The sequence below is a fragment of the Harpia harpyja genome, chromosome Z, assembly GCF_026419915.1.
Source record: "Harpia harpyja isolate bHarHar1 chromosome Z, bHarHar1 primary haplotype, whole genome shotgun sequence".
Taxonomy (NCBI): domain Eukaryota; kingdom Metazoa; phylum Chordata; class Aves; order Accipitriformes; family Accipitridae; genus Harpia; species Harpia harpyja.
In genome coordinates this window covers 4,979,392-5,000,679 of record NC_068969.1, presented here as the reverse complement: position 1 = coordinate 5,000,679, position 21,288 = coordinate 4,979,392, and the positions used below count along the sequence as shown (strand labels likewise).

Here is a 21,288-nt window from a genome sequence, read left to right as displayed (position 1 = left end):
CCAGCCCCTAAGGCTGCCCCCCAAGAAAGGGAGAGGTGGAGGAGGAGGAAGCCGACGAATGAGCGTGGAATGTCCCAGCGCAGAGATTAACGGCCAGCTTTATTGTACGGGTGGAGGGGGATCAGGACCAGCGCTCGGGGATGGCGCACGGCTGGTCCCGCGGCGGCGTCCGGGCCGGCTGTAGGGATGTTGGGCCCGGCGTTGCAAGCGGGAGCGGTCTCGCATCCGCACGGGCCCAGGGGGGCTGGAGCTTCTGCTGCTCTCGAGCGCTGGGGAGCCGCAGGAGGACCCCGCTGGCAGCTGGCTGGCGGTGCTGGGGCTGCTGGTCTCGGGTGCCGGGGAGCTGTGGGAGGGCCCCAGCGCCGCCTGGCTGGGGGTGCTGCTCTCGGCACTTGGTGCTGGCGCACGGCTCCTGTCACGGCGTCTTCCGGGCCGGCTGTAGGGATGTTGGGCCCGGCGTCGCAAGCGGGAGCTGTTTCGCACGCGGTCGGGCCCAGGGGGGCTGGCGCGGCTGCTGCCCTGAAGCACTGGGGAGCCTTGGGACGGCCCTGATGCCGCATCGGCGGGGCTGCTGGTCTGCGGTGCCAGGGAGCCGTGGGGTGGCCCGAACGCCGCCTGGCTCCCAGTGCTGGGGCTGCTGGTTTCCGGCGGTGGGGAGCCGCAGGAGGACCCCGCTGGCAGCTGGCTGGCGGTGCTGGGGCTGCTGGCGTCGGGTGCTGGGGAGCTGTGGGACGGCCCCAGCGCCGCCTGGCTGGGGGTGCTGCTCTCGGCACTTGGTGCTGGCGCACGGCTCCTGTCACGGCGTCTTCCGGGCCGGCTGTAGGGATGTTGCTCCCGGCGTTGCAAGCGGGAGCGGTCTCGCATCCGCACGGGCCCAGGGGGGCTGGAGCGGCTGCTGCCCTGAAGTGGCGGGGAGCCGCAGGAGAACCCTGATGCCGCCTGGCTGGCGGTGCCGGGGCTGCTGGTCTCCGGCGGTGGGGAGCCGCAGGAGGACCCCGCTGGCAGCTGGCTGGCGGTGCTGGGGCTGCTGGCGTCGGGTGCCGGCGAGCCGTGGGAAGGCCCCGATCCTGCCTGGCTGGCAGTGCTGGGGCCGGCGAGCTCCGAGCTGGCACTGGAGGCTGTAAGGGGAAGCAGGAAGGTCAAGGGCACGGCCCCCAGGCCCGGGGCAGGATAGGCCAGAGCGGTGCCCCCAGCCCTCCTAGAGCAGAGAGGCTCTGCCAGGCCCACCCCGGGCTCCCGCTGCCAGGCCTTGCCTGGCCCCTGGCCCCAGCCCAGGGGCAGGCGGGTGCTTTGCCTCTTACCGGTGCCCAGGCCAGCACACGCGTCGCACTCCCAGCTGGCCGTGCTGCTCCTCAAGTCGGAGCAGCGTCTGTGGGTGCCCTCGGCAGCGCAGGAGCAGCACAGGAGCAGTTGCCAGGGCCTGGGGAAGCAAAGGGGTTCATGGCTGTGAGGACAAAGTGACCGCAGCACGGGATTGTCCGGCCGAGCTCTCGGTCTCAGTCCTTGCGCTTCGAGCCCTTGGCGAGACAGGCTTCCCGTACAGAGCCCCGGGGTGCAGCTTTGGCAACTTACCCCTCTTCCTCTGCCTGCTCCCTGCCTCCTGGACAAAGGCACTCCCTGGCATCGCAGCGGCTGTGCCTCTCACTTAGTGCTGCGTATGCACGCCTGTTCTCCCACGATGGCAGTCTGATGGAGAAAGGAAAATGGATGAGCCCCTGCTGCCCCGGCATAAGGGAGATGCAGGGCGTCCCTGCTCGCCCCCTCTGCCCTGCCCTGTTTCCAGCTCCCCCGTGAAGCTGAAGCCCAGACTCGCGGGACAGCGGAGGGCCAGGAAGGACTGCTGGGGCAGCCCCTGGCGCGGGCGGCACAGCGCTTGCAGCCTCCTGTCTTGTGAGCCGGCCAGAAGGGCACCGACCTGGAGGGGATTCGGATCCCCATGGTGAGCATTTCCAAGAGAAATAGCTCCTTATCTCTACAGAGGGGGCACTGGAAGCAAGAAATGCCGGCGCACAGAGCCTGTCCCTGCAGGAGGAGAAACATAAGGAGCATGAGCGAGGCCCTGGTGCTGCCGAGTGCCTGCCGTGCGCCGGGGGCGAGGGAACCCCGGGGGCGAGGGAACGGCTCCTGCCTGGATGCAGCCCCTGTGGAACCAGGCGTGTTTGCACGCTGGGCACACCATGGTGCCGTAGGACTTTCTCTCCTCCACAAGGTCCAGGCAGATGAGGCAGGTGGTGTTCTCCTCCGGAGCCGCCTCCACTGCCTGCTCTGGGCGGTGCTGCCAGCAGAAGGCGCTGGGGGCAAGAGGAAAGGGATGGGCGAGGTGAGAAGCGCTGGCTCCTTCCCCGGGTGGCAGCGAGGAGGGGAGAGGAGGTACCTGTACTGAAGAGCGTACTGGGTGACGCATCCACCCTCCGCGGCACAGGGGAGATGGAAGCTGCGGTCGCAGCTCCTCTGCCAGCAGGAGATGGCGGCCCCGCTCTCGCCACAGACGAAGCAGTGCTGGAAAGAGCAGAGCAGCCCCCATCAGCGGCAGCCTCAGGGCCGCCACGGCCAGCCCCACGCCTCCGGGCAGGGCGCAGGATGTGGCCGCTGCTGGGTCACACCCCGCAGATGCGCCTGTCGGACGAGGCTCCTGTGCTGGAGCCTCTGTGGAGCTGCTGGGAGCAAGACTCCTGTCCCAGAGCCGGCTGGAAGGGCTGGGATTTCTCTCTCGGGTCTGGGCTAGGCTCCCGCAAACCTCTCCCGGCACAGATCTCCCCGGCCTTGTCAGGTGCTCACCTTCCGCGCTGCCCGCGTGACTGCACGTCGAATATCCTCGGGGAGAAATCCCATGAGTCCTACTTCCCTGCCCCCTTGCTGAAAAAGCTCGTTGGCAAAAAGCTGCAGTAGAGAAAAGAGGAGGAGCTGCTGAGGAGAGCGTGGCAGGGACTGCCTGTCGGAAAGCTGGAGGGAGCCCCGGCGTAACTCACCAGGCAAAACACATGGGCACAGAGCCCTTGCTTCTCCAGTTTGGCCCCGCAGACAGCCGGGTCAGCCTCTGCCCGGCGACACAGCAGGCATGCTGGAGGGGAGAGAGCAAACGCCACTGGGAATGAGCACCTCTGCGGGGCCGGGGGAAGCGTCCCTGAGGGATTGCCCCCAAGGGCCTGCTCTGCCCCTGCCGAGCCGGCTGATGGGCAGGGCTGGAGGCCTTGGAGAGGAAGGGGGCATTGCAGGCACGGGGGTCCCAGCAGGTGCCCACTGCCCAGCCTGGGCCCCGCTGGCTGAGGACAGGAGGGGCCCTGCCCCGGGGTGGTCGTCGGGGAGCTCCTGCCTCCCCCTGCCACCGCTCTCGGCCCCACGCTGACCGCCCCGACAAGCCCTCTGCTACGCTGCGGGAGGGCTACTTTGCTCTCACCCTGCTCCATGGAGCCGGGGGCCTTCTGCTTCCTCGCGGACATGGCGCACGTCAACGGCGAGCGTCTGGAGAGTCCCTGTCCCAGCAACGCCGGGCGTCTCCTCCAAATGCTCCTCTGCTGACTCTGAGGGAGAAGCAGGGCGCGGGCGAGGGAGAAGCCAGAGGCGGGTGAGCTTGCAGCGCAGGCCCAGCGCCCCGAGGCCTGGGGCCCCCCTCCTCCCTCGGCAGCCCCGCACAAGCCCCGTCCCTCCCCTGCCCTCTCCTCACCTCGCCAGGTCGCACTGACGGACGGCCTGTGCCCAGCGCTCCTTTTTGTGGGCTTGCCCCCGCGGGTCACGGTGGCCACTGTGACATCAGCACCGCTGGCCTGCGTGCGCCCCAACTACGGGCAGGGACGCCCTCGGCCACCCGCCGCCCGCTCTGAGGCGGCCACCGCCTCACAGGGGTGGCTGCGACGTGCCGAGGCGGGGGCCCGAGCCCTCGGCACCCACGTCACCGGGGCGGCTGCTCCTGCAGCGAGTGCAGAGTCCGATGCCGGGTCCCCCGGGGCAGCCGTCGAGGGGGACGCTGTTGGCCGAAAGGTGCTGTTGGGGCAGCGCGACTCCAGGGCTCCAGCCCTGGCCGAGGGAACTCTGTGCTCCTGCCCCCGGCACGGGGAGCGCTGCCAGCAGGTCGGGGAAGGTGATCCTTCCCCTCTGCGCCGCGCCGGTAAGGCTGCGTCGCAAGTACTGCCTCCGGTGCCGGGCTCCCCGGCACAGGGGACAGGAGCGACCTTGGAGCCTGGCCTGGGCTCACACGTGCCATCCGCTCAGAGGCGGTGGGTGGCCGGGGCACAGCACGGGACCTCAGGGCGGCACCTCAGAGTCGCAGGTGGCCCAACAAGGGCCTAAGGTCTAAGGCGGCCCAACAAGGGCCTGAGGACTCCTTAGCGCTTCGGCGATGTGCTGCCTCCGGCACTTTCTGGCGGTGGGACCGCAAGCTGGGGAGTCACGGCGGAAATGGCCTTTTTCCGTGGCAAGGAACTGCCTTTCAGAGTCAGCGTGAGCCTTTCCGTGGTGGGGTAGGAAACTGCGAGTGGCTGTGGGGCAGCTTCGGAGGTGGTGGGTGGGAGCGTTGATCTGTTGGAGGCTGGAAAGGCTCTCCAGAGGGATCTGGACGGGCTGGATCGATGGGCCGAGGCTTGTCAAGCGCTGGAACGGGCTGCCCAGGGAAGCGGTTGAGTCGCCATCCCCGGAGGCGTCGAAAAGACGTGTAGGTGTGGCGCTTAGGGACACGGGTTAGCGGTGGACTTGGCAGTGTTAGGTTAACGGTTGGACTCGATGATCTTAAGGGTCTTTTCCAACCTAAAGGATGCTGTGATTCTAATTACCATTCAGTTATCGCTTAATCACCACTTGATGACCACGTGATCTTCATTCGATCATCGATCGATTACCACTTGATCATCGCTTCATCGTTAATAAAACCCTCCGAGTTAAGCCCACGGCGATGACTTCTCTGACTAATTCACCCGTGACACCAGGACGAAAACCAGAGGGTGTCTCAGGCCCAACCAGAGCAGGCGAAAAGGAATGCCAAGTCCAGGACTGGAGAACCCAGGTCCGAAATGCAATTCGGGACGAGGATAGAAACCCGGAACCCCCAGAAGCCCTTCTGCGATACTAGCGGGCTGACACTGCTGAGAGGCACTGGAGGCTTCCCAGGCTGCCTCCTTCGGCTGCTGCTTTTAGAGTGTCCTCAGCCACCTTCTTCTGCCAGCCACCTTCCAAGCCAAACGCCGGTCCTCAGGGTTTCCTTCTCAGCAGGCTTGCTGAGATTTTGCTCGGCCTTCCGACGCCAGGGCGTTACGGAGCTCCGTTCGCTAGATGCCGACAGAGGCGAGCGGTGCCAGGGAACAAGCACCTCGGTTCGGAGCGAGGCCGTGCACGACCACAGCGCTTGGGGCAGCTCCCTTTGAGCTCCGTTGCTCGGGACTGCCTGGGAGCTCACATGGCAATCCCCCTGAAGAGCACTGCCTGCTCCGGCCGTGTCTAGACCTCACGTCTTCCCAGTCACGGCAGGCAAGAGCAGAAGGACAAAGCGCTGCACCGAGTTCTCTTTTGGACCCTCTCTACCTCCTTTCCTTCCTCATTGCCTCTTTGCTGGCAGGAAAGCCCATCGGGTCTCCCGGGTTCCCCTGCCTTCCTCAGAGAGGACAGCTGCTCCCTACTGTAGTGAATCGACTCGCATGCTGCGTCAAGGCCTGTCAGGGAGGCGCTCAATGCACACACCGTAAGACCAGCTGTAGTTTGCCTGAAGAGCAGAGGGTTGTTCACATCTGTACAGCCAGCCCAGGGGATTCTCTTTGCGCTTTGGTCACCGTTATTCTTTGATTCAGCCTTCCAGCTCTCCGCCAACTTCCGCGGAGCTGTTCAGCCGTCACTCTGCAACCAAATCTCTTCTCCTTCCTGCACTAGAAAGGTACTTGCTGGTCTCCAACGGGAGGGAAATCCTTTTGGATGACTGACATTTCCCAGGCCCCCTGTTACCTTGCCGTAGAGCACGTGTGGGTTTTTTGCTCTAAAGGGCACGTGACGGGACTCAAGCCCTCAGTAACAGGTACTGCTCTGGCTCTCCTCAACTCTGAGGAGTACGTCCCTGACCAGGTGTTTGCAGTCTCTCTTAAAAGGGATGTCTTGGCTTGTTCTGCAGGAAGGAAGCCTTCAGTTGGTGCAGCAGCAGCAATCACGTTGGAGAACAGGACCCGGAGCTGGGGAACGGGGAGTGGCCTTTGGCTACTGTAGAAACACGAGCTGCAGAATTCTTCATGTCACAAAGACAGACGTGACACCGACCTCAGCTTTCCAAGAAAAGGAGCTTTGCCGCTTTGCCCCGATTCTCACTCACCTGGGCAACGAGGATGGGCAATGGGTTATAGCCTTGTCAAGAAGGAGAGAGAGTTGAAGCGTGTCAAAAGTCACTGGGGCCGGGGCGCGTGATTTTGGGGGGCGAGCCGTGAGGGCCTGTCATGACCCAGACTGGACAGACCAGGGAGTTGTGTTTAATTCGAAATTCCCTTGGGCTAAATTAAGGTGAAACGACACCAAACGATCGGTTAAAGATTTTATTCATGACAGAAGCCAACTGAACTGGGGAGGCGTGGTAGTAGGTGGCAGGGTTTCTCACAACGGGAATTGGCATAAGACTGCTTCTGTAAACCGTGTAACCATATATGTGAATTCAGGGAGATCCCTCCCGTTGAGTCAGGAGGTTCAGAGCAGACCCCCTTGCTTTCCAGACTCCTCCTCAGAGAAGGGCCCGGGGCGGCTGCATCTACTCTTAGTCTCTGACTTGGTCAGCGGTTTCTATCTTGAAACAGATGAGGTGTAGGGATTGTGGCAAAGGAAAAGGAAAGAGAGAGGAAGACAGAGAGAGAAAAAGGAAGAGAGAAAGATTTCAGCGGTCCTGGGTCCGTCCAGCGTTGGTTCAGTCAGCGGAGGGGTCCGGTCAGCCGAGGGGTCCAGTCCCGGTGGGCTTGCGCACCCGGGGCTTCAGTTTGTGTCCTTTTATCATCGTTGCCCCTCCTTCGGGCGGGCACCCGAACTGGCCAGGTTAATGAGCAGGCTGTGAGCCTTTGGGCTTGGGGGTCGTTTGTGGAGTAACTTCTCCTTCCCTGCAGACACTGCCATTGTTTGATCTTTGTATCAGAAGAGCTTATCAGAAGAGGGAGCTGCACACCCTCCAGCACGCCCTCCCCCTCCTGTTGCTGATGTCTGAGCTGATGGGCTTTTCACCTTGGTTCCTTGCTGTGCAGGGTTTGTCTTTAAGCAGAACTTGCCCCACCACAACGTTTGAGACATTCAGTCTCTCACAACACCGACCTCAGCTTTCCAAGAAAAGGAGCTTTGCCACTTTGCCCCAATTCTCACTCACCTGGGCAACGAGGATGGGAAATGGGTTATAGCCTTGTCGAGAAGGAGAGAGAGATGAAGCGTGTCAAAAGTCGCTGGGGCCGGGGCGCGTGATTTTGGGGGGCGAGCCGTGAGGGCCGTGCCGGCTGGGGGGGGCACAGCCCACGTTGCCGGAGACGGGCGGTGGCGCCGACTGGGCCGTGCCGGGCCACCCTCCCGGGGGTGGGGGCAGAGACCCGAAGCCCACGGCCATGGCGCGGGGCAGCCGGCCAAGGCCAGCCCGCGAGGAGGGAGGTCTGGGGAAGGTGCTGCCAACCGCCAGGGAGAAGACGACGCTCTGGGCCCAGCCCCTAAGGCTGCCCCCCAAGAAAGGGAGAGGTGGAGGAGGAGGAAGCCGACGAATGAGCGTGGAATGTCCCAGCGCAGAGATTAACGGCCAGCTTTATTGTACGGGTGGAGGGGGATCAGGACCAGCGCTCGGGGATGGCGCACGGCTGGTCCCGCGGCGGCGTCCGGGCCGGCTGTAGGGATGTTGGGCCCGGCGTTGCAAGCGGGAGCGGTCTCGCATCCGCACGGGCCCAGGGGGGCTGGAGCTTCTGCTGCTCTCGAGCGCTGGGGAGCCGCAGGAGGACCCCGCTGGCAGCTGGCTGGCAGTGCTGGGGCTGCTGGTCTCGGGTGCCGGGGAGCTGTGGGACGGCCCCAGCGCCGCCTGGCTGGGGGTGCTGCTCTCGGCACTTGGTGCTGGCGCACGGCTCCTGTCACGGCGTCTTCCGGGCCGGCTGTAGGGATGTTGGGCCCGGCGTCGCAAGCGGGAGCTGTTTCGCACGCGGTCGGGCCCAGGGGGGCTGGCGCGGCTGCTGCCCTGAAGCACTGGGGAGCCTTGGGACGGCCCTGATGCCGCATCGGCGGGGCTGCTGGTCTGCGGTGCCAGGGAGCCGTGGGGTGGCCCGAACGCCGCCTGGCTCCCAGTGCTGGGGCTGCTGGTTTCCGGCGGTGGGGAGCCGCAGGAGGACCCCGCTGGCAGCTGGCTGGCGGTGCTGGGGCTGCTGGCGTCGGGTGCCGGGGAGCTGTGGGACGGCCCCAGCGCCGCCTGGCTGGGGGTGCTGCTCTCGGCACTTGGTGCTGGCGCACGGCTCCTGTCACGGCGTCTTCCGGGCCGGCTGTAGGGATGTTGCTCCCGGCGTTGCAAGCGGGAGCGGTCTCGCATCCGCACGGGCCCAGGGGGGCTGGAGCGGCTGCTGCCCTGAAGTGGCGGGGAGCCGCAGGAGAACCCTGATGCCGCCTGGCTGGCGGTGCCGGGGCTGCTGGTCTCCGGCGGTGGGGAGCCGCAGGAGGACCCCGCTGGCAGCTGGCTGGCGGTGCTGGGGCTGCTGGCGTCGGGTGCCGGCGAGCCGTGGGAAGGCCCCGATCCTGCCTGGCTGGCAGTGCTGGGGCCGGCGAGCTCCGAGCTGGCACTGGAGGCTGTAAGGGGAAGCAGGAAGGTCAAGGGCACGGCCCCCAGGCCCGGGGCAGGATAGGCCAGAGCGGTGCCCCCAGCCCTCCTAGAGCAGAGAGGCTCTGCCAGGCCCACCCTGGGCTCCCGCTGCCAGGCCTTGCCTGGCCCCTGGCCCCAGCCCAGGGGCAGGCGGGTGCTTTGCCTCTTACCGGTGCCCAGGCCAGCACACGCGTCGCACTCCCAGCTGGCCGTGCTGCTCCTCAAGTCGGAGCAGCGTCTGTGGGTGCCCTCGGCAGCGCAGGAGCAGCACAGGAGCAGTTGCCAGGGCCTGGGGAAGCAAAGGGGTTCATGGCTGTGAGGACAAAGTGACCGCAGCACGGGATTGTCCGGCCGAGCTCTCGGTCTCAGTCCTTGCGCTTCGAGCCCTTGGCGAGACAGGCTTCCCGTACAGAGCCCCGGGGTGCAGCTTTGGCAACTTACCCCTCTTCCTCTGCCTGCTCCCTGCCTCCTGGACAAAGGCACTCCCTGGCATCGCAGCGGCTGTGCCTCTCACTTAGTGCTGCGTATGCACGCCTGTTCTCCCACGATGGCAGTCTGATGGAGAAAGGAAAATGGATGAGCCCCTGCTGCCCCGGCATAAGGGAGATGCAGGGCGTCCCTGCTCGCCCCCTCTGCCCTGCCCTGTTTCCAGCTCCCCCGTGAAGCTGAAGCCCAGACTCGCGGGACAGCGGAGGGCCAGGAAGGACTGCTGGGGCAGCCCCTGGCGCGGGCGGCACAGCGCTTGCAGCCTCCTGTCTTGTGAGCCGGCCAGAAGGGCACCGACCTGGAGGGGATTCGGATCCCCATGGTGAGCATTTCCAAGAGAAATAGCTCCTTATCTCTACAGAGGGGGCACTGGAAGCAAGAAATGCCGGCGCACAGAGCCTGTCCCTGCAGGAGGAGAAACATAAGGAGCATGAGCGAGGCCCTGGTGCTGCCGAGCGCCTGCCGTGCGCCGGGGGCGAGGGAACCCCGGGGGCGAGGGAACGGCTCCTGCCTGGATGCAGCCCCTGTGGAACCAGGCGTGTTTGCACGCTGGGCACACCATGGTGCCGTAGGACTTTCTCTCCTCCACAAGGTCCAGGCAGATGAGGCAGGTGGTGTTCTCCTCCGGAGCCGCCTCCACTGCCTGCTCTGGGCGGTGCTGCCAGCAGAAGGCGCTGGGGGCAAGAGGAAAGGGATGGGCGAGGTGAGAAGCGCTGGCTCCTTCCCCGGGTGGCAGCGAGGAGGGGAGAGGAGGTACCTGTACTGAAGAGCGTACTGGGTGACGCATCCACCCTCCGCGGCACAGGGGAGATGGAAGCTGCGGTCGCAGCTCCTCTGCCAGCAGGAGATGGCGGCCCCGCTCTCGCCACAGACGAAGCAGTGCTGGAAAGAGCAGAGCAGCCCCCATCAGCGGCAGCCTCAGGGCCGCCACGGCCAGCCCCACGCCTCCGGGCAGGGCGCAGGATGTGGCCGCTGCTGGGTCACACCCCGCAGATGCGCCTGTCGGACGAGGCTCCTGTGCTGGAGCCTCTGTGGAGCTGCTGGGAGCAAGACTCCTGTCCCAGAGCCGGCTGGAAGGGCTGGGATTTCTCTCTCGGGTCTGGGCTAGGCTCCCGCAAACCTCTCCCGGCACAGATCTCCCCGGCCTTGTCAGGTGCTCACCTTCCGCGCTGCCCGCGCGACTGCACGTCGAATATCCTCGGGGAGAAATCCCATGAGTCCTACTTCCCTGCCCCCTTGCTGAAAAAGCTCGTTGGCAAAAAGCTGCAGTAGAGAAAAGAGGAGGAGCTGCTGAGGAGAGCGTGGCAGGGACTGCCTGTCGGAAAGCTGGAGGGAGCCCCGGCGTAACTCACCAGGCAAAACACATGGGCACAGAGCCCTTGCTTCTCCAGTTTGGCCCCGCAGAGAGCCGGGTCAGCCTCTGCCCGGCGACACAGCAGGCATGCTGGAGGGGAGAGAGCAAACGCCACTGGGAATGAGCACCTCTGCGGGGCCGGGGGAAGCGTCCCTGAGGGATTGCCCCCAAGGGCCTGCTCTGCCCCTGCCGAGCCGGCTGATGGGCAGGGCTGGAGGCCTTGGAGAGGAAGGGGGCATTGCAGGCACGGGGGTCCCAGCAGGTGCCCACTGCCCAGCCTGGGCCCCGCTGGCTGAGGACAGGAGGGGCCCTGCCCCGGGGTGGTCGTCGGGGAGCTCCTGCCTCCCCCTGCCACCGCTCTCGGCCCCACGCTGACCGCCCCGACAAGCCCTCTGCTACGCTGCGGGAGGGCTACTTTGCTCTCACCCTGCTCCATCGAGCCGGGGGCCTTCTGCTTCCTCGCGGACATGGCGCACGTCAACGGCGAGCGTCTGGAGAGTCCCTGTCCCAGCAACGCCGGGCGTCTCCTCCAAATGCTCCTCTGCTGACTCTGAGGGAGAAGCAGGGCGCGGGCGAGGGAGAAGCCAGAGGCGGGTGAGCTTGCAGCGCAGGCCCAGCGCCCCGAGGCCTGGGGCCCCCCTCCTCCCTCGGCAGCCCCGCACAAGCCCCGTCCCTCCCCTGCCCTCTCCTCACCTCGCCAGGTCGCACTGACGGACGGCCTGTGCCCAGCGCTCCTTTTTGTGGGCTTGCCCCCGCGGGTCACGGTGGCCACTGTGACATCAGCACCGCTGGCCTGCGTGCGCCCCAACTACGGGCAGGGACGCCCTCGGCCACCCGCCGCCCGCTCTGAGGCGGCCACCGCCTCACAGGGGTGGCTGCGACGTGCCGAGGCGGGGGCCCGAGCCCTCGGCACCCACGTCACCGGGGCGGCTGCTCCTGCAGCGAGTGCAGAGTCCGATGCCGGGTCCCCCGGGGCAGCCGTCGAGGGGGACGCTGTTGGCCGAAAGGTGCTGTTGGGGCAGCGCGACTCCAGGGCTCCAGCCCTGGCCGAGGGAACTCTGTGCTCCTGCCCCCGGCACGGGGAGCGCTGCCAGCAGGTCGGGGAAGGTGATCCTTCCCCTCTGCGCCGCGCCGGTAAGGCTGCGTCGCAAGTACTGCCTCCGGTGCCGGGCTCCCCGGCACAGGGGACAGGAGCGACCTTGGAGCCTGGCCTGGGCTCACACGTGCCATCCGCTCAGAGGCGGTGGGTGGCCGGGGCACAGCACGGGACCTCAGGGCGGCACCTCAGAGTCGCAGGTGGCCCAACAAGGGCCTAAGGTCTAAGGCGGCCCAACAAGGGCCTGAGGACTCCTTAGCGCTTCGGCGATGTGCTGCCTCCGGCACTTTCTGGCGGTGGGACCGCAAGCTGGGGAGTCACGGCGGAAATGGCCTTTTTCCGTGGCAAGGAACTGCCTTTCAGAGTCAGCGTGAGCCTTTCCGTGGTGGGGTAGGAAACTGCGAGTGGCTGTGGGGCAGCTTCGGAGGTGGTGGGTGGGAGCGTTGATCTGTTGGAGGCTGGAAAGGCTCTCCAGAGGGATCTGGACGGGCTGGATCGATGGGCCGAGGCTTGTCAAGCGCTGGAACGGGCTGCCCAGGGAAGCGGTTGAGTCGCCATCCCCGGAGGCGTCGAAAAGACGTGTAGGTGTGGCGCTTAGGGACACGGGTTAGCGGTGGACTTGGCAGTGTTAGGTTAACGGTTGGACTCGATGATCTTAAGGGTCTTTTCCAACCTAAAGGATGCTGTGATTCTAATTACCATTCAGTTATCGCTTAATCACCACTTGATGACCACGTGATCTTCATTCGATCATCGATCGATTACCACTTGATCATCGCTTCATCGTTAATAAAACCCTCCGAGTTAAGCCCACGGCGATGACTTCTCTGACTAATTCACCCGTGACACCAGGACGAAAACCAGAGGGTGTCTCAGGCCCAACCAGAGCAGGCGAAAAGGAATGCCAAGTCCAGGACTGGAGAACCCAGGTCCGAAATGCAATTCGGGACGAGGATAGAAACCCGGAACCCCCAGAAGCCCTTCTGCGATACTAGCGGGCTGACACTGCTGAGAGGCACTGGAGGCTTCCCAGGCTGCCTCCTTCGGCTGCTGCTTTTAGAGTGTCCTCAGCCACCTTCTTCTGCCAGCCACCTTCCAAGCCAAACGCCGGTCCTCAGGGTTTCCTTCTCAGCAGGCTTGCTGAGATTTTGCTCGGCCTTCCGACGCCAGGGCGTTACGGAGCTCCGTTCGCTAGATGCCGACAGAGGCGAGCGGTGCCAGGGAACAAGCACCTCGGTTCGGAGCGAGGCCGTGCACGACCACAGCGCTTGGGGCAGCTCCCTTTGAGCTCCGTTGCTCGGGACTGCCTGGGAGCTCACATGGCAATCCCCCTGAAGAGCACTGCCTGCTCCGGCCGTGTCTAGACCTCACGTCTTCCCAGTCACGGCAGGCAAGAGCAGAAGGACAAAGCGCTGCACCGAGTTCTCTTTTGGACCCTCTCTACCTCCTTTCCTTCCTCATTGCCTCTTTGCTGGCAGGAAAGCCCATCGGGTCTCCCGGGTTCCCCTGCCTTCCTCAGAGAGGACAGCTGCTCCCTACTGTAGTGAATCGACTCGCATGCTGCGTCAAGGCCTGTCAGGGAGGCGCTCAATGCACACACCGTAAGACCAGCTGTAGTTTGCCTGAAGAGCAGAGGGTTGTTCACATCTGTACAGCCAGCCCAGGGGATTCTCTTTGCGCTTTGGTCACCGTTATTCTTTGATTCAGCCTTCCAGCTCTCCGCCAACTTCCGCGGAGCTGTTCAGCCGTCACTCTGCAACCAAATCTCTTCTCCTTCCTGCACTAGAAAGGTACTTGCTGGTCTCCAACGGGAGGGAAATCCTTTTGGATGACTGACATTTCCCAGGCCCCCTGTTACCTTGCCGTAGAGCACGTGTGGGTTTTTTGCTCTAAAGGGCACGTGACGGGACTCAAGCCCTCAGTAACAGGTACTGCTCTGGCTCTCCTCAACTCTGAGGAGTACGTCCCTGACCAGGTGTTTGCAGTCTCTCTTAAAAGGGATGTCTTGGCTTGTTCTGCAGGAAGGAAGCCTTCAGTTGGTGCAGCAGCAGCAATCACGTTGGAGAACAGGACCCGGAGCTGGGGAACGGGGAGTGGCCTTTGGCTACTGTAGAAACACGAGCTGCAGAATTCTTCATGTCACAAAGACAGACGTGACACCGACCTCAGCTTTCCAAGAAAAGGAGCTTTGCCGCTTTGCCCCGATTCTCACTCACCTGGGCAACGAGGATGGGCAATGGGTTATAGCCTTGTCAAGAAGGAGAGAGAGTTGAAGCGTGTCAAAAGTCACTGGGGCCGGGGCGCGTGATTTTGGGGGGCGAGCCGTGAGGGCCTGTCATGACCCAGACTGGACAGACCAGGGAGTTGTGTTTAATTCGAAATTCCCTTGGGCTAAATTAAGGTGAAACGACACCAAACGATCGGTTAAAGATTTTATTCATGACAGAAGCCAACTGAACTGGGGAGGCGTGGTAGTAGGTGGCAGGGTTTCTCACAACGGGAATTGGCATAAGACTGCTTCTGTAAACCGTGTAACCATATACGTGAATTCAGGGAGATCCCTCCCGTTGAGTCAGGAGGTTCAGAGCAGACCCCCTTGCTTTCCAGACTCCTCCTCAGAGAAGGGCCCGGGGCGGCTGCATCTACTCTTAGTCTCTGACTTGGTCAGCGGTTTCTATCTTGAAACAGATGAGGTGTAGGGATTGTGGCAAAGGAAAAGGAAAGAGAGAGGAAGACAGAGAGAGAAAAAGGAAGAGAGAAAGATTTCAGCGGTCCTGGGTCCGTCCAGCGTTGGTTCAGTCAGCGGAGGGGTCCGGTCAGCCGAGGGGTCCAGTCCCGGTGGGCTTGCGCACCCGGGGCTTCAGTTTGTGTCCTTTTATCATCGTTGCCCCTCCTTCGGGCGGGCACCCGAACTGGCCAGGTTAATGAGCAGGCTGTGAGCCTTTGGGCTTGGGGGTCGTTTGTGGAGTAACTTCTCCTTCCCTGCAGACACTGCCATTGTTTGATCTTTGTATCAGAAGAGCTTATCAGAAGAGGGAGCTGCACACCCTCCAGCACGCCCTCCCCCTCCTGTTGCTGATGTCTGAGCTGATGGGCTTTTCACCTTGGTTCCTTGCTGTGCAGGGTTTGTCTTTAAGCAGAACTTGCCCCACCACAACGTTTGAGACATTCAGTCTCTCACAACACCGACCTCAGCTTTCCAAGAAAAGGAGCTTTGCCACTTTGCCCCAATTCTCACTCACCTGGGCAACGAGGATGGGAAATGGGTTATAGCCTTGTCGAGAAGGAGAGAGAGATGAAGCGTGTCAAAAGTCGCTGGGGCCGGGGCGCGTGATTTTGGGGGGCGAGCCGTGAGGGCCGTGCCGGCTGGGGGGGGCACAGCCCACGTTGCCGGAGACGGGCGGTGGCGCCGACTGGGCCGTGCCGGGCCACCCTCCCGGGGGTGGGGGCAGAGACCCGAAGCCCACGGCCATGGCGCGGGGCAGCCGGCCAAGGCCAGCCCGCGAGGAGGGAGGTCTGGGGAAGGTGCTGCCAACCGCCAGGGAGAAGACGACGCTCTGGGCCCAGCCCCTAAGGCTGCCCCCCAAGAAAGGGAGAGGTGGAGGAGGAGGAAGCCGACGAATGAGCGTGGAATGTCCCAGCGCAGAGATTAACGGCCAGCTTTATTGTACGGGTGGAGGGGGATCAGGACCAGCGCTCGGGGATGGCGCACGGCTGGTCCCGCGGCGGCGTCCGGGCCGGCTGTAGGGATGTTGGGCCCGGCGTTGCAAGCGGGAGCGGTCTCGCATCCGCACGGGCCCAGGGGGGCTGGAGCTTCTGCTGCTCTCGAGCGCTGGGGAGCCGCAGGAGGACCCCGCTGGCAGCTGGCTGGCGGTGCTGGGGCTGCTGGTCTCGGGTGCCGGGGAGCTGTGGGACGGCCCCAGCGCCGCCTGGCTGGGGGTGCTGCTCTCGGCACTTGGTGCTGGCGCACGGCTCCTGTCACGGCGTCTTCCGGGCCGGCTGTAGGGATGTTGGGCCCGGCGTCGCAAGCGGGAGCTGTTTCGCACGCGGTCGGGCCCAGGGGGGCTGGCGCGGCTGCTGCCCTGAAGCACTGGGGAGCCTTGGGACGGCCCTGATGCCGCATCGGCGGGGCTGCTGGTCTGCGGTGCCAGGGAGCCGTGGGGTGGCCCGAACGCCGCCTGGCTCCCAGTGCTGGGGCTGCTGGTTTCCGGCGGTGGGGAGCCGCAGGAGGACCCCGCTGGCAGCTGGCTGGCGGTGCTGGGGCTGCTGGCGTCGGGGTGCCGGGGAGCTGTGGGACGGCCCCAGCGCCGCCTGGCTGGGGGTGCTGCTCTCGGCACTTGGTGCTGGCGCACGGCTCCTGTCACGGCGTCTTCCGGGCCGGCTGTAGGGATGTTGCTCCCGGCGTTGCAAGCGGGAGCGGTCTCGCATCCGCACGGGCCCAGGGGGGCTGGAGCGGCTGCTGCCCTGAAGTGGCGGGGAGCCGCAGGAGAACCCTGATGCCGCCTGGCTGGCGGTGCCGGGGCTGCTGGTCTCCGGCGGTGGGGAGCCGCAGGAGGACCCCGCTGGCAGCTGGCTGGCGGTGCTGGGGCTGCTGGCGTCGGGTGCCGGCGAGCCGTGGGAAGGCCCCGATCCTGCCTGGCTGGCAGTGCTGGGGCCGGCGAGCTCCGAGCTGGCACTGGAGGCTGTAAGGGGAAGCAGGAAGGTCAAGGGCACGGCCCCCAGGCCCGGGGCAGGATAGGCCAGAGCGGTGCCCCCAGCCCTCCTAGAGCAGAGAGGCTCTGCCAGGCCCACCCCGGGCTCCCGCTGCCAGGCCTTGCCTGGCCCCTGGCCCCAGCCCAGGGGCAGGCGGGTGCTTTGCCTCTTACCGGTGCCCAGGCCAGCACACGCGTCGCACTCCCAGCTGGCCGTGCTGCTCCTCAAGTCGGAGCAGCGTCTGTGGGTGCCCTCGGCAGCGCAGGAGCAGCACAGGAGCAGTTGCCAGGGCCTGGGGAAGCAAAGGGGTTCATGGCTGTGAGGACAAAGTGACCGCAGCACGGGATTGTCCGGCCGAGCTCTCGGTCTCAGTCCTTGCGCTTCGAGCCCTTGGCGAGACAGGCTTCCCGTACAGAGCCCCGGGGTGCAGCTTTGGCAACTTACCCCTCTTCCTCTGCCTGCTCCCTGCCTCCTGGACAAAGGCACTCCCTGGCATCGCAGCGGCTGTGCCTCTCACTTAGTGCTGCGTATGCACGCCTGTTCTCCCACGATGGCAGTCTGATGGAGAAAGGAAAATGGATGAGCCCCTGCTGCCCCGGCATAAGGGAGATGCAGGGCGTCCCTGCTCGCCCCCTCTGCCCTGCCCTGTTTCCAGCTCCCCCGTGAAGCTGAAGCCCAGACTCGCGGGACAGCGGAGGGCCAGGAAGGACTGCTGGGGCAGCCCCTGGCGCGGGCGGCACAGCGCTTGCAGCCTCCTGTCTTGTGAGCCGGCCAGAAGGGCACCGACCTGGAGGGGATTCGGATCCCCATGGTGAGCATTTCCAAGAGAAATAGCTCCTTATCTCTACAGAGGGGGCACTGGAAGCAAGAAATGCCGGCGCACAGAGCCTGTCCCTGCAGGAGGAGAAACATAAGGAGCATGAGCGAGGCCCTGGTGCTGCCGAGCGCCTGCCGTGCGCCGGGGGCGAGGGAACCCCGGGGGCGAGGGAACGGCTCCTGCCTGGATGCAGCCCCTGTGGAACCAGGCGTGTTTGCACGCTGGGCACACCATGGTGCCGTAGGACTTTCTCTCCTCCACAAGGTCCAGGCAGATGAGGCAGGTGGTGTTCTCCTCCGGAGCTGCCTCCACTGCCTGCTCTGGGCGGTGCTGCCAGCAGAAGGCCCTGGGGGCAAGAGGAAAGGGATGGGCGAGGTGAGAAGCGCTGGCTCCTTCCCCGGGTGGCAGCGAGGAGGGGAGAGGAGGTACCTGTACTGAAGAGCGAACTGGGTGACGCATCCACCCTCCGCGGCACAGGGGAGATGGAAGCTGCGGTCGCAGCTCCTCTGCCAGCAGGAGATGGCGGCCCCGCTCTCGCCACAGACGAAGCAGTGCTGGAAAGAGCAGAGCAGCCCCCATCAGCGGCAGCCTCAGGGCCGCCACGGCCAGCCCCACGCCTCCGGGCAGGGCGCAGGATGTGGCCGCTGCCGGGTCACACCCCGCAGATGCGCCTGTCGGACGAGGCTCCTGTGCTGGAGCCTCTGTGGAGCTGCTGGGAGCAAGACTCCTGTCCCAGAGCCGGCTGGAAGGGCTGGGATTTCTCTCTCGGGTCTGGGCTAGGCTCCCGCAAACCTCTCCCGGCACAGATCTCCCCGGCCTTGTCAGGTGCTCACCTTCCACGCTGCCCACGCGACTGCACGTCGAATATCCTCGGGGAGAAATCCCATGAGTCCTACTTCCCTGCCCCCTTGCTGAAAAAGCTCGTTGGCAAAAAGCTGCAGTAGAGAAAAGAGGAGGAGCTGCTGAGGAGAGCGTGGCAGGGACTGCCTGTCGGAAAGCTGGAGGGAGCCCCGGCGTAACTCACCAGGCAAAACACATGGGCACAGAGCCCTTGCTTCTCCAGTTTGGCCCCGCAGAGAGCCGGGTCAGCCTCTGCCCGGCGACACAGCAGGCATGCTGGAGGGGAGAGAGCAAACGCCACTGGGAATGAGCACCTCTGCGGGGCCGGGGGAAGCGTCCCTGAGGGATTGCCCCCAAGGGCCTGCTCTGCCCCTGCCGAGCCGGCTGATGGGCAGGGCTGGAGGCCTTGGAGAGGAAGGGGGCATTGCAGGCACGGGGGTCCCAGCAGGTGCCCACTGCCCAGCCTGGGCCCCGCTGGCTGAGGACAGGAGGGGCCCTGCCCCGGGGTGGTCGTCGGGGAGCTCCTGCCTCCCCCTGCCACCGCTCTCGGCCCCACGCTGACCGCCCCGACAAGCCCTCTGCTACGCTGCGGGAGGGCTACTTTGCTCTCACCCTGCTCCATCGAGCCGGGGGCCTTCTGCTTCCTCGCGGACATGGCGCACGTCAACGGCGAGCGTCTGGAGAGTCCCTGTCCCAGCAACGCCGGGCGTCTCCTCCAAATGCTCCTCTGCTGACTCTGAGGGAGAAGCAGGGCGCGGGCGAGGGAGAAGCCAGAGGCGGGTGAGCTTGCAGCGCAGGCCCAGCGCCCCGAGGCCTGGGGCCCCCCTCCTCCCTCGGCAGCCCCGCACAAGCCCCGTCCCTCCCCTGCCCTCTCCTCACCTCGCCAGGTCGCACTGACAGACGGCCTGTGCCCAGCGCTCCTTTTTGTGGGCTTGCCCCCGCGGGTCACGGTGGCCACTGTGACATCAGCACCGCTGGCCTGCGTGCGCCCCAACTACGGGCAGGGACGCCCTCGGCCACCCGCCGCCCGCTCTGAGGCGGCCACCGCCTCACAGGGGTGGCTGCGACGTGCCGAGGCGGGGGCCCGAGCCCTCGGCACCCACGTCACCGGGGCGGCTGCTCCTGCAGCAAGTGCAGAGTCCGATGCCGGGTCCCCCGGGGCAGCCGTCGAGGGGGACGCTGTTGGCCGAAAGGTGCTGTTGGGGCAGCGCGACTCCAGGGCTCCAGCCCTGGCCGAGGGAACTCTGTGCTCCTGCCCCCGGCACGGGGAGCGCTGCCAGCAGGTCGGGGAAGGTGATCCTTCCCCTCTGCGCCGCGCCGGTAAGGCTGCGTCGCAAGTACTGCCTCCGGTGCCGGGCTCCCCGGCACAGGGGACAGGAGCGACCTTGGAGCCTGGCCTGGGCTCACACGTGCCATCCGCTCAGAGGCGGTGGGTGGCCGGGGCACAGCACGGGACCTCAGGGCGGCACCTCAGAGTCGCAGGTGGCCCAACAAGGGCCTAAGGTCTAAGGCAGCCCAACAAGGGCCTGAGGACTCCTTAGCGCTTCGGCGATGTGCTGCCTCCGGCACTTTCTGGCGGTGGGACCGCAAGCTGGGGAGTCACGGCGGAAATGGCCTTTTTCCGTGGCAAGGAACTGCCTTTCAGAGTCAGCGTGAGCCTTTCCGTGGTGGGGTAGGAAACTGCGAGTGGCTGTGGGGCAGCTTCGGAGGTGGTGGGTGGGAGCGTTGATCTGTTGGAGGCTGGAAAGGCTCTCCAGAGGGATCTGGACGGGCTGGATCGATGGGCCGAGGCTTGTCAAGCACTGGAAGGGGCTGCCCAGGGAAGCGGTTGAGTCGCCATCCCCGGAGGCGTCGAAAAGACGTGTAGGTGTGGCGCTTAGGGACACGGGTTAGCGGTGGACTTGGCAGTGTTAGGTTAACGGTTGGACTCGATGATCTTAAGGGTCTTTTCCAACCTAAAGGATGCTGTGATTCTAATTACCATTCAGTTATCGCTTGATCACCACTTGATGACCACGTGATCTTCATTCGATCATCGATCGATTACCACTTGATCATCGCTTCATCGTTAATAAAACCCTCTGAGTTAAGCCCACGGCGATGACTTCTCTGACTAATTCACCCGTGACACCAGGACGAAAACCAGAGGGTGTCTCAGGCCCAACCAGAGCAGGCGAAAAGGAATGCCAAGTCCAGGACTGGAGAACTGCAATTCGGGACCAGGATAGAAACCCGGAACCCCCAGAAGCCCTTCTGCGATACTAGCGGGCTGACACTGCTGAGAGGCACTGGAGGCTTCCCAGGCTGCCTCCTTCAGCTGCTGCTTTTAGAGTGTCCTCAGCCACCTTCTTCTGCCAGCCACCTTCCAAGCCAAACGCCGGTCCTCAGGGTTTCCTTCTCAGCAGGCTTGCTGAGATTTTGCTCGGCCTTCCGACGCCAGGGCGTTACGGAGCTCCGTTCCCTAGATGCCGACAGAGGCGAGCGGTGCCAGGGAACAAGCACCTCGGTTCGGAGCGAGGCCGTGCACGACCACAGCTCTTGGGGCAGCTCCCTTTGAGCTCCGTTGCTCGGGACTGCCTGGGAGCTCACATGGCAATCCCCCTGAAGAGCACTGCCTGCTCTGGCCGTGTCTAGACCTCACGTCTTCCCAGTCACGGCAGGCAAGAGCAGAAGGACAAAGCGCTGCCACCGAGTTCTCTTTTGGACCCTCTCTACCTCCTTGCCTTCCTCATTGCCTCTTTGCTGGCAGGAAAGCCCATCGGGTCTCCCGGGTTCCCCTGCCTTCCTCAGAGAGGACAGCTGCTCCCTACTGTAGTGAATCGACTCGCATGCTGCGTCAAGGCCTGTCAGGGAGGCGCTCAATGCACACACCGTAAGACCAGCTGTAGTTTGCCTGAAGAGCAGAGGGTTGTTCACATCTGTACAGCCAGCCCAGGGGATTCTCTTTGCGCTTTGGTCACCGTTATTCTTTGATTCAGCCTTCCAGCTCTCCGCCAACTTCCGCGGAGCTGTTCAGCCGTCACTCTGCAACCAAATCTCTTCTCCTTCCTGCACTAGAAAGGTACTTGCTGGTCTCCAACGGGAGGGAAATCCTTTTGGATGACTGACATTTCCCAGGCCCCCTGTTACCTTGCCGTAGAGCACGTGTGGGTTTTTTGCTCTAAAGGGCACGTGACGGGACTCAAGCCCTCAGTAACAGGTACTGCTCTGGCTCTCCTCAACTCTGAGGAGTACGTTCCTGA

At 64.5% G+C, this 21,288-nt stretch overlaps 3 protein-coding genes across 3 annotated transcripts; all 3 read right to left on the bottom strand.

The window, feature by feature from the left end:
• Nucleotides 1-99: 99 nt before the first annotated feature.
• On the bottom strand, nucleotides 100-3,440 carry LOC128137899 (PHD finger protein 7-like). The gene is made up of 10 exons (XM_052779151.1): nucleotides 3,398-3,440; nucleotides 2,970-3,061; nucleotides 2,779-2,880; nucleotides 2,375-2,499; nucleotides 2,129-2,291; nucleotides 1,916-2,022; nucleotides 1,573-1,686; nucleotides 1,302-1,420; nucleotides 1,033-1,118; nucleotides 100-519 (listed from the first exon to the last, which is right to left on the bottom strand). Exons 1-10 carry the CDS (start codon nucleotides 3,438-3,440, stop codon nucleotides 100-102), a joined length of 1,371 nt encoding a protein of 456 aa, XP_052635111.1.
• Nucleotides 3,441-7,729: 4,289 nt separating this feature from the next.
• LOC128137895 (PHD finger protein 7-like) lies at nucleotides 7,730-11,070 on the bottom strand. The gene is made up of 10 exons (XM_052779143.1): nucleotides 11,028-11,070; nucleotides 10,600-10,691; nucleotides 10,409-10,510; nucleotides 10,005-10,129; nucleotides 9,759-9,921; nucleotides 9,546-9,652; nucleotides 9,203-9,316; nucleotides 8,932-9,050; nucleotides 8,663-8,748; nucleotides 7,730-8,149 (listed from the first exon to the last, which is right to left on the bottom strand). Exons 1-10 carry the CDS (start codon nucleotides 11,068-11,070, stop codon nucleotides 7,730-7,732), a joined length of 1,371 nt encoding a protein of 456 aa, XP_052635103.1.
• Nucleotides 11,071-15,359: 4,289 nt separating this feature from the next.
• Nucleotides 15,360-18,701, bottom strand: LOC128137894 (PHD finger protein 7-like). Its single transcript, XM_052779142.1, has 10 exons — nucleotides 18,659-18,701; nucleotides 18,231-18,322; nucleotides 18,040-18,141; nucleotides 17,636-17,760; nucleotides 17,390-17,552; nucleotides 17,177-17,283; nucleotides 16,834-16,947; nucleotides 16,563-16,681; nucleotides 16,294-16,379; nucleotides 15,360-15,779 (listed from the first exon to the last, which is right to left on the bottom strand). The coding sequence occupies exons 1-10, from the start codon at nucleotides 18,699-18,701 to the stop codon at nucleotides 15,360-15,362; spliced, it is 1,371 nt and encodes a 456-aa protein (XP_052635102.1).
• Nucleotides 18,702-21,288: the final 2,587 nt, after the last annotated feature.